The 12,021-nt window shown below is 44.4% G+C and overlaps 1 protein-coding gene across 2 annotated transcripts; it reads left to right on the top strand.

The window, feature by feature from the left end:
* The first annotated feature begins 6,141 nt into the window (after positions 1 to 6,141).
* Positions 6,142 to 11,463, top strand: LOC125508190 (uncharacterized). Of its 2 annotated transcripts, none has more exons than XR_015619368.1 (3): positions 6,142 to 6,572; positions 7,770 to 7,844; positions 11,140 to 11,463. XR_015619368.1 is itself a non-coding variant. In XM_048672831.2 (3 exons), exons 1-3 carry the CDS (start codon positions 6,206 to 6,208, stop codon positions 9,534 to 9,536), a joined length of 537 nt encoding a protein of 178 aa, XP_048528788.2. In that variant the 5' UTR covers positions 6,142 to 6,205; the 3' UTR covers positions 9,537 to 9,755. The 2 variants fall into 2 exon arrangements, 1 of the variants encoding a protein (XP_048528788.2); XM_048672831.2 differs by lacking the exon at positions 11,140 to 11,463 and adding an exon at positions 9,442 to 9,755.
* Positions 11,464 to 12,021: the final 558 nt, after the last annotated feature.

Raw genomic sequence — 12,021 nt, 5'->3', positions numbered from 1 at the left:
TTTTCACCCTGAAGAACCAGTCCAAGCATTCTGAACAATGCCTTCAATAAGGTAACAACGCAAAAACATCACCACTGCCAGGTATACACAACTTGGGGTTAGACCTAGGCTTTCACACCCTGGAGCTCGACCCCGGAAGCTCAAGTAGCATCACCATCGTAAGTCCTTTATGTGTTGTCGCCACCACTTTTCCGTGATCCCAACAGCTACATGTGATGTGACCATCGCTGTTGCACAATCATCCCTCTGCATCAAGACTTCGTCCATAGTTTGCATCTCGCCGCCGAAGTCAACCACCGGATCTGCAGAGATGAAACTCTTGTAAAGATCTCTTGATGGTGATTGCAATCCGTAGCAAGGCCGCCACCACTGGCCGAAGTGATCACCGTACACATAGCTGATGTCATGGTCGACCTAGCCATGGCTGGCCCGGGAGACGGTTTGACTGCTGCCGAGGAGCACGGGAGCCAACACCACCGAAGCTGATGTGCCTCCGTCCCGAATCCGCCCCCCTATGGCGCGGTCAAAAGCCAGAAAGAAGATCAGACCCTCTAAGTAGGTTATCCTTTTTCTATTTTATTCGCTACAAAAACAATATTCCATCCCTTTAGCTTCCTTCTCAAAGTCCTCATCCTCCACTGCCACTCATCTAGATGGTCATGTCCTTTTTAAGGAAGATTCCATACATACTAAACAACTCACTTCAAATCCTCTCTTTCGAACCAACACGTCTCAAATTTGAAAGGATGGTGTGTAATTAAAACCAGACCAGAAGCCACTAGAATGGAAGTATGGTCAGATAGATCTCACTCCAAGTCTTTAATTGTGAACATAGGATAATGTAAATCTCACTCAGGCTTCACAAGAATCCTACCAAGCTTCTCATATACGGTATTTTCATGATCATTGACCATGTAAACCTCCTGTTTATGAGATCTAGCTCAATCAAATTACTGTAAGAAAATTACTGCTCTCAATAATGCCATGGAAGAACATGATCCATTTTCCACATTCGCCATTATTTGATCTTTCTCCACTTCATCCTAAAATATTGAAATCACCCCAAACTCAAAAAAGAAGAAAAATCACCCCCAACACACACTGGCTCAGCACATTCGTTCATCCATCATAGATGATGATTTAGGCGTCTCTACTATCGGAAAAAGTCAGGGCTGGCACGTGCGGCGCGTGTGACTTCACGTGGGAGGGTGGACGCGCGCGAAATTAAGCGGTAGGTCTGCGTCGATCGTTGCGGCGCACCAGCATGCACAAACTTGACCCCGGCGGCCGACGGCGACATAGGCTTGCGGACGGAGTAAAAGAAGATGGTGATCGACGCATCAGTTCATCACGCATGTATCCACATACTATCGCGCAGCCAGGAATCTGCCGCCGGCGTGCGTGGCGCGAGCGGGGGACACGTACGCGCGGCGGGCCGGCGATGGGGACTAACCACTAACGCATCCGCTGCCGCGAAACCCAGGGCGGGCGGTGGAGGTACGTGGCCGGAACGACCGGCGCGAGCGAGCCATTCCGTACGACGGCGATGGATGCATGCTTGAGGGCGCCATGCATATTGTCCCTGGTGGTGCTTGCTGCCTTGCTGGCGTCGCCATGACACGTGATAAAGTTACGTGATTTGGATGGGCCGCCGGGAGTTATAAATGGAAGAACGATCCGCCCCTGTTGTGTACTAAAATTCTTGGGTCGAAAATGACGGAGGAATTTTGGGTTCCCCACTGCTGGGACGACACGTCTACTCCTCTCTTCCACAGGCCACTTGGAGTAGAGCCAAATGCCTCGTGAAGCAAAAGATGAGATATCGACAAAGAGAGGCGAAGATATATGCTAGTAGTAGTAGTAGATTTGCCACGCTTCAAGCATCCACTGCATGCATTTGGTATGCTACTTGAATTTACTACGTCGAAGAATTTTAGGGCAACCGTAAGTCGGTAGATCTTTTAGCTATTTGGTACGTGGACCATATCTATAGAGCGCTATACCATGCATGCACATAACAATTTCTTGGCTTTCAAAAGTAAAAAAACAGAACCAAAAGGAAATGTAGCAAAGACGTACTATGGGCGATGGGTCTCGTAGCTTTCGATTCTTCGCGGATCCCGCCACGCTGAGCGCGGATACGTAGTCCGTACAAGTGTAGATAGATGGTTAGCTTTTGATTCGCATCGTCCTGGAAGCGGCGGCGTGGCGCGGCGACGGCCGCTTGTTGCCGGCGAGCTTCACCTTCACGTGCCCACCGGGGCCACGGGGCCTCGCCCGACGCCCGGACCACCGATACCTGTCGTCCCTTCCGTCGCGCAAAGCCAAAGCCGGCGCCCACAACTATTTGTCCTCATGTCCGGGCTGCTGTGCCGCTGGTCCCATCCGATGCCCGTGTGTTGCCGCATCTGCATGCGTGTCCACCTTCATCATGGAGATCGGTGCAGCGTAAGTTCCGCTGCGATGTGCCGTGACATCTTTCTTGCGGGGTCAGGGAAGCCATTATGTTGGAGCAGGTGATGCTTTTCTGAACGGGAGAAAAGGTGTTTAAGAACAGTGAACATCTAGAGTGATAAACTGCATCTCCGCATGACAGATTTGATGGAAGCTCCGGTTGAGCTTGAGATTCTTATTTAGGATATTTTGAGCACAGGTATTTAGGATTTTCTTGGGTGCCTTTTCATGAGTTTTATGCCAGCCTAAGGCCCGGTTCTTTTGCCATAATCTGGGGATTCTTCCAGAATCCGACCCCTACTCAACTTCTCCCAAAACCTTTGGGTCTCGTTTGTTTTACAATCCTATCTAGCTAGAGTCTAATTAGATAGAATTGTAAAACAAATGGGGCTCAAAGATTCTGGGAAAAGCTGGGTAGGGGTTGGATTCTGGGAGAATTTCCAGATTCTGGCAAAAGAACTGGGCCTAAGATGAAAGCTCTACTTGAACTACAGATAGGATAACCCGCAAAAAAAGAAAAAACTACAGATACGATTTCAAGCAGAGATTTTTTTTAGTCCATTTCAAGCAGAGATATTTAGGCTTATTCAGGGTGCCCTTCCATAAGTTTTGGGCCAGCCCCAAACTAACTTCATTCCCGTATAGGAGAGCTCCTACTCGGCCTTTTTCTAATGAGAAACTCCTACTTGGCGCTTAAAGCATCAAGTTGTCGGTATAGCGCTCGCGGGCCGTGGCCCAGTCACTCACCCTATTGTCTCGGCCGCTCCCTGCTCGATACATGTATTAGAAAAATGTACACCAAAATGTATTAGAAAAATATTAACGTTGTATAAATAAAATATTTTACAAAAATATATTAGAAAAAATCTGAATGATCTGGAAAAAAAGGAAAAAGAAATGAGAGGGGTGTTCTAGAATATGAGGGGGTTTGGGGGAGACATCAAAAAAAGGTTCCTGGGAGAAATGGTGATGGATATGAAAGTATACTTCTTATGGTTGCAAGAAACTATGAGAGGTCAATTTTCTAGAAATGATCTACATGGGATCTATGCAGGCAGAGATTTCCACTGGCACCATGTACCTTCCAGAGGTAAATCTGGGGGATTGTTGTTGGGGGTCAATTATACTACATTAGATGTTATTTTACATGGGGATGGGGAGTACTATATTAAAATGACAGTCCAAGATGTGAAAATAGATTCATCTGGGATTTGGTGGTAGTGTATGGAGATGCACAATCTTCTGGCAAAGCTAGATTCCTTGCAGAGCTGTCTAGAATTTTCCAGAATAGTGTGAACCCTATCCTAATAGGAGGGGATTTCAACATTATTAGGAAAGCATCTGAGAAAAACAAACCGGGTACCCCAGGTCTCTGGAGCTTCCTTTTCAATGCCATCATAGAACAGGCTGGTGTGAGGGATCTAGATATGCATGGCAGACAATATATTTGGGGGAATAATTTGCCCCAACCTACTTCTGAGAAATTGGATAGAATATTATGTGATGTGGAGTGGGAAGGAAATTATCATTTGACTGATATCTCTGCTCTTTGTAGAGAAAAATCTGATCATATGCCACTTTTTCTGGATACTGGGGATGTAGTTAAAATTGATCCTTTATTCAGATTTGAAAACTCCTGGTTTCTCAGGAAGGGCCTAGATGAGTTGGTTGTTAGGACTTGGGAAAAAATAGGATCTAAAATTTCTAGTTTGGATAACTGGCAAGCAAAACTAAGAGGGTTGAGACCCACTATTGAAAGGGTGGAATAGAAACATGAATGCATGATATAGAGAACTTAAAAAAGATATCCTTGGAAAACTGGATAATGTAGATAAAAAGTGTGAGGCCTATGGCTTAAATGTTGCTGATAGAAAGGAACAAATGGAACTTGGAGCACAATTGGATAGGTTGCTGGCCAGGAGGCACTACATGAACCAGAGAACTAAATGGAAACAGAGAGCTAAATGGAAACATAGAGCTAAGGTAGATGAACTGAACTAATAGATGGGGACTGCAACACTAAGTATTTTCATGCAAAAACTAATGGGAGACGTAGGATAAATAAAATAACTGGACTGGATCAAGAGGAAGGGAGGATTGAGGGAAAAAATAATTGATTATGTTACAAACTTCTATAAAGGGTTATTTGGGCATCGTGGAGTTTCTAGCATCTCTTTATGTGTTGATAATCCTATAAATGTTTTGCCGGCACATAAAGAGATGTTGGTTGGGGGATTCTCCTTAGAGGAAATTAATAAAGTAGTTTTCCAAATGGCCCATAATAAATCTCCTGGTCCAGATGGTTTTGCTGCTGAATTCTATCAACATTTTTGGGATCTGGTTAAAAATGATCTCAAGCAAATGTTTGATGGTTTCTATAATGGGGTTTTGGATATAAACAGATTGAACTATGGGATTATTACCCTGGTACCAAAAAGCAAAGATGCAAATTGGATTCAGAAGTACATGCCAATATGTTTGTTAAATGTGAGTTTCAATTTTTTTACTAAAATTCTCATGAATAAACTAAACTTGGCAGCGGATACAATAGTTTCTCCGGTCCAAACTGCCTTTATTAAAGGTACATACATAATGGAAGGAGTTTTGGTGTTGCATGAAGATCTAAATAGTGTGCATACCAAAAAACAGAATGCTTTGTTGTTTAAGGTAGATTTCGAAAAAGCTTATGATAAAATGAAATGGCCTTTTGTTCTTCAGATGTTAGAAGGGAAAGGTTTCCCTGATAAATGGATAGACTGGGTAATGGGGACTATTAGAGGAGACTAATTTTGTATCAAGGTTAATGAGAATTATGGGCCTTATTTTTCCTACACATAAAGGGCTGAGCCAGGGAGATTCCCTGACCCCCCTGATGTTCAATTTAGCTGCTAATACTTTGGCTGTCCTAATGGACAATGCCAGGAAAGCTGGCCTAATTAAAGGGCTATTGACTGAAACCTTGGAGGGTGGTCTGAGTATGCTGCAATATGTAGATGACACTATTTTTCTTAAGCAGGATGATCATGAAAGTGCTCATAATTTGAAATATATACTATGCTTGTTTGAACAAATGTCTGGCTTGACAATTAATTTCCATAAAAGTGAATTGTTTCTGTTTGGTAAAGCTGCTAAAAAGACAGGAATATTCCAGGATTTTTACTTGTCCACTGGGGGAGCTCTGTAACACCCCGAGAATCATGCTACAGTAACTCCACACTAATGATGCCAAGTCATCATCATCATGCCCTAAGAAAAATAGTTAAGAATACTTCAACCTCATTTTCAAATTTAAAATGCAAGTCAAATATTTATTTCTTCAAGCAGTAAAACAAAAATGTTACATTGCCTATAAATTCCCCTGACCATTTTCATGTTGGAGCCAGCCTCTTTTGAATCCCCTAAGTGCCCCTAGGAATTAATTTAGTGGTCCGACATCGATTAAATTGGCCTTTTCATTTTCCAAAAAAAAAATGGTTAGACAACTCCTTTTGACCCCAAACTTTTTGTTCCATCTCCATATTTTTGTGTTAGAACTATGTGCCAAGTTATGTTCAAAACAAAACTCATTTGTTAATAAAAGGAAATGCAAAACAGTGACTTAAATGTTTGACAGAAAACAAAAGGAGATAAGAGAAAAGGCCTATGGAACTATTATGCACTCGGCCTACTCCTACAATACAAGGCCCAGCCCACAACCAGCCATCCCCTACCTTGCTACAGAGAAGAAATCGTGGCGGCCATCCAGGCCGCCATGGCCAATGATGGCGCCGTGTCCGCCATCCCCCGGCTCCCTTGGGCTATAAGACTGATGCCCACGACCCCGGGACAAACCCTAGCCCCTTTTCCTCCCCCTCCCTGTGTCGTTGCTCTCTCCCTCACACCCACCCGACGCCACCATCGTCACGTCGATCCCGCGGCCACCGGCCTCCCTTCGTCGCGCCAAGATGTCCAGAAGCATCCTCGTCGTCGTCTCCTTCGTCCTCGACCAGTGAATCAAGCCGGGAAGGCCCGTACGCTCGCCATCAAGCTCGTCGTCACTGCGTACATCATCGTCGCCGCCGTCGATTGCCGCCACTTCGACCGTCCCCGGCCCCACCGACCAATGCGTCGTGACCGCTGTGAGAACCCGCATCGAACCCCTCTTTGCCTTGTCCCTGAATTCGAGCTCGAGCGTGTTCCTCTGCAACCACCGTAGCTTGCCGTCCATCATGTCCGTTGAACCTGATGTTGCCATGCTGCCCAGACCTCGGCAGTGATGCGCACGAGCTCCTGAAGCTCGCAGGAGGCCGTAGCGCTCTTTGTCGCTCCCGCTAGTGCATCGTAGAGCCGTTGCCGCTTGCATCCGAGTCGCCGCCGCCCCTGTAGCTCGTCCAGTGCACGGCGTGGCTGCACCCTTGCGACGCCCGCCCGTGCGCGTCGTGCCTGTTGTTCACGCCACTGCGCTGCCCCTCTGCTCCCCCATTGCCGCTGCTGTTCGCTGCCTACTGCCGCTGCTCTGCCTGTACTGCTGCAGCTACAGTAACGGAAAGTTACTGTGGCGCTAGCTAGCTTTTTTAATTCTACATTGACTAACCCTCTAGACAGCCCCTAAACTCCGGCAAAACAATTGTTAACAGGATTAAAAAAATATGGGAAGGTAGTACACTTGACAAGGTTCAAAAGGTTTCATTTGATCAAATTCAAAAGGTGTAAGGATTAAATGCAATGAAAATGACAAAAGTCTATGTTCTGTTAACAAGAAACCGAAAAACAGTTTTATTTTCATAGCTACTTTAGTGCTCTTGATGTTCAAGCAAATGAACTCTAATATGGATGTAATTGCTACTAACATGTAGATCACAGAAAAGTACTCAAAATTAATATAAGGCACTAACTCATAGGATATACAGAACAATAGTTGTAGTCTTTTGAAAACAGCCAAGTGATGTTTAAAAAACTGTCGAATTCTCAGACGGCAAAATTTCAGGGATTTCTAGAATATTGGTTAAAACTTTAGAAATTTATATAAAATAAACTGTAGCTCGGATGAAAAATTTTTATACATGAAAATTGCTCAGAACGACGAGACAAACCGAAATACGCTCTCCGTTCATCTATCACATGCCCCTAGCATAGCGAACATCGAACCTTTCCCCTCCGGTTCGTCTGTCCGAAAATGCAAACTTCGGGAAAACTTTCCCGGATGTTATCCTCCTTCGCCGGTAGCGTGTAGTGCCGCGTTAGAACACCCCTAACACCGCTTTTCGTCTTGTCATGCATAGTATTGCATTTGTTTGCTCTGTATTTATTGTTCTTCCCCCTCTTCTCTCCGGTAGACCCCGAGACCGCTGCTAAGGCCCCGGTGATCGACTACGTCACCGACGACCCGTCCTTCTCGTCTGAGCAACCAGGCAAGTCCCCCTTTGATCATCCCGATATCGCCCATTCCATTCTCTCATGCTTGCATTAGATTTTGCTATTGTTATTGTTTGCTCCTATTATGATGCATAGCCTGCTTTTGTAACCTGCTCATTGTACCTTACTTGTTTACCCTAAACTGCTTAGTATAGGTTGGTTAGTGATCGATCAGTGACCCCCGCCTTGTCCCAGTTGCCCCGCTTTATGTTCGATGACTCGATCAACGTTATCGACGTCCAGGCCCCGACACCGCACATCACCCCCCCCCCTAGTTGTACGACTCTGCAGAGTTACTATCTAGTGCCGAGGGTGACACCTCATACATCACTCCTGATGAGATCTCTGTAGTGTAGCTGTTCGGTCGTGGTCATCGAGGGTGATTTCCTCCTTAACCACTTCTGATACGACTCTGTCGTGCAACCCCTCAAGAGTGAACCTCGAGGGTGGTTCCTCTTACGTTCACCTTGATGATTACATCGAGTGAAATCCATCGAGGGTGGTTCCTCAGGGTTCCCCTCGGTGTTAGACACACAGTTACTATGGTTACTATGACTTTACACTGAACCATGTTACTAAAGACGGGTCGACCCTGAGGGGTACCCGCGCGAGCTTATTTGCGAGTGATGTGGAGTCGGGTTGACCTGGAAGGTGCCCGCGAGATTCTTACGAGGCGTGGCCGGGCATTCTTAGCCCTTGCCGCATGTCCTCGAGACGGGGCGACGAGGTCACATCTTTCGTGAGTCTCTGCTCGTGACCGCACTACCAACACACTAACGGTTTGGATATTTGATCCGAGGGGCCTCTGGCTTGATAGCACTAACCATCACGTGGGCATAGTATGGGCGTTCTACATTGTATACATCAGCCGCAGCTTAATAGACGCCAGTGACTAAGCGGCGCGCGCCAGGTTGGACTACGTAAACTCCTGCCTTGTTTAAGGAGGTAGCTAGGTCTGCTCACCGGCCGCGTACGCAACGTGCAGGAGTTCCCGGGGAGATGGCCCATGACCCCTGGGGGCATAGGCTTAGTCTGGCATGCTAACCTCTCTATTAAGCCTAGGTCGGGTTGCAGCGTATTGTTTGGCCGAGGCCGGGCAGGACCCAGGAAAGTATGTCCGGCCGGAGTTAATCGAGCGTGATGGGTAAGTTGGTGCACCCCTGCAGGGAAGAAAACATCTATCGATAGCCTGTCCTACGGTAACGGACACTTGGAGTTGTATCCCGATCGATACAACTAGAACTAGATACTTGAGGTGATAACTGGATAGTATGGCTCTGGGATTGCTTTCTCGTAGGGAGTCGAGAAAGGATCTCTGGCCGAGGTTGATGACACTACTACTTTACTTTATGCTACTCTTATCTCTTCTGATGCTGCAAGATGTTTGAAGCTGCTTGAAGATGCTAGTCTTCGATAGGCTAGGCTTTCCCCTTCTCTTCTGGCATTCTGCAGTACGGTCCACAGATACTACCCATTTCATTGATACCGATGCATATGTAGTGTAGATCCTTGCTTGCGAGTACTTTGGATGAGTACTCACGGTTGCTTTGCTCCCTCTTTTCCCCTTTTCTTCTTATCGGATGTCGCAACCAGATGGTGGAGCTCAGGAGCCAGACGACACCACCGACGATTACTACTACACCGAGGGTGCCTACTACTACGTGGAGACCAACGACGACCAGGAGTAGTTAGGAGGCTCCCAGGCAGGAGGCCTTGCCTTTTCGATCGTTGTTACTTTTGTGCTAGCCTTCTTAAGGCAAACTTGTCTAACTTATGTCTGTACTCAGATATTGTTGCTCCCGCTGACTCGTTTGTATATGAGCTTATGTATTCGAGCCCTCGAGGCTTCTGGCTTGTAATATAAAGCTTGTATTATTTTAATTTGTGTCTAGAGTTGTGTTGTGATATCTTCCCATGAGTCTATGATCTTGATTGTACACATTTGCGTGTATGATTAGTGTACGATTGAATCGGGGGCGTCACAAGCTCCCTTTGAAATATTTAGGGCTCCCTATTGACAAAAAAAGAATTAGAAATAAACACTGGAAACCCTTTGAGGACAAAAGGGATAGATAGGAAATGTGGGACTTGGCAAGGTAGGCTGCTAGCTAGTGTTGGGAGACTGACCCTGATACAGTCCTCACTGTTAGGGATACCTTACTTCATGATGTCCTTCTATGGCTTGCCAGTAGGAGTTAACAGAAAAATGGACTTCTTTAGGGCCAGACTGTTCTGGCAGGAAAACATTGATAAGAAAAAATACCACCTAGTTAAATGGTCAAAGGTTTGCAGGCCTAAGGATATGGGAGGTCTAGGCATTCAAAACCCAGCTCTTATAAATAGAGCTTTATTATGTAAATGGTGATGGAAAATATATAATACAGAGGGGATATGGCAAAATGTGCTTAGATGCAAGTATATTAAAAAACATGTATCACCAGTGTTAGGGGTAAGGTTGCGGACTCACAATTTTGGGGGGAACTTCTAAAACATAAAGAATTCTTCTTTTCTTTTTGTAAATTTAATGTGGGGAATGGTGAGAACACCAGATTCCGGGAAGACTGGTGGATTGGTCCAAAATCTTTAAAGGACAGTTATCCTTGTCTTTATAATATTTGTTTTGATAAAAATAAGTCGGTGGCAGTAATTCTGAGGGGGGGCTAGATAATGTTAGATTCAGGAGAACCTTGCTGGGGGAATCACTGGAACTGTGGGGGCACATTAAAGAAGCTTGTGAGAGTTTAACTTTCAATGAACACCAAGACAAGATCAGATGGACTTTGACGGGGAATGGCAAATACGTTGTCAAGTCCTGTTATAGACATTTGGTCCAGAATGGGTTCAAATATCCCTATAAATTCCTGTGGAAAACGAAAATGCCACCTAGGGTTAAAGTTTTCCTGTGGTTGCTGTTAAGAAAAGTATTGTTACTAAAAACAACTTGAAGAAAAGAGGATGGCAAGGTGAAAGTAATTGTTTCTTTTGTGGTAGGGAAGAGGACATACATCACCTTTTCATACACTGCTTTGTGGCGAAAATGCTATGGATGGTCATGAAATGCTCTCTTGGAATGCAAGATATTCCTGATAATGTAAATGATATTTTTGGGGTGTGGATTAGTAGATTTGATAAAAATGACAAGAGTCTAATGACGGTTAGCATATCTGCAATGTTATGGACTATGTGGAAACTAAGGAACAAATTGGTTTTTGATAATCATAGGGTGTTTGATCCCTTGTGTTCCTGTGAACCTGATCATCAAAATTTTACATGATTGGTGTGTATTTGCAGAAAAATCAAGGAAAAATAAAGCGCATGAAGGAGGGCGTAAGGCAAGTTGAGCGGGTGGCTAGGGAGATCTTCAAAGCTGCGCATGGATGGACAATTGGGGTACCAAGACTGAAGGCTCCTGGAGATCAAACATGCTGAAGTTTCTCCCTCGCCTGAAGTTATCCTACCTATATTTCCTTTTATGGCCCTCTTGTTTGCCTTTTCTTTTGTTCATGTAAGAATGATATGTTTCTGAAATATGGCTAGACTTATCATGTTGGGTGGTTCCTGGTGTTCCCCACCGGGGTTTAGCCTATCTTGACGCGAGCTATGGAGGAGGGGGATGGCTCCCTCCCCTTACTATAGTGCTGTCAGATTTGCTAGGGGAATGTTGAGTAGCTAGTAAGAGCCTCGTAATGAACTTTGTGGTTTCTTCTAAACGAAATCGGAGAGGGAGCTCTCTTTTTCAAAAAGAAGAAAAAAAACTACGAAGCGTTTTAAAAACTTCTAAATGTGCATACAAGTTTCTCATGTATGCAAAAAAATTATACGAAAAAAATAAACTTTGTGTCAAAATGGTTGATCATGTATTTAAAAAATTAAGCATTTGAAAAACATGTTAAGAAGTATATAGAAAATGTTAATCAAGAATTAGAAAAATGTTAAATGTGCATAGAATTGTTTTTTACCATGCACCAAAAAATATTAATCGAGCATTTAAAAATGTTTAATGTGTATATAAAAAATGTTTACTAGTTATGAAAAAAGTCTTGTATTTGAAAAATATATTAATCACACATTTAAAAAATGTGTAAATAAAAATATGTTGACCATGTATTAAAAAATGTTTATCTTGTATTTGATTTTTTTATGAATCATTTCAAAAATGTTAAAATGCATACA

This window comes from Triticum urartu, chromosome 1A (genome assembly GCF_056163025.1).
Source record: "Triticum urartu cultivar PI428250 chromosome 1A, HENAU_Tu73, whole genome shotgun sequence".
NCBI classification, from domain to species: domain Eukaryota; kingdom Viridiplantae; phylum Streptophyta; class Magnoliopsida; order Poales; family Poaceae; genus Triticum; species Triticum urartu.
The sequence above is the reverse complement of the archived record's forward strand: the minus strand, read 5'-3'. Positions and strand labels throughout refer to the sequence as shown.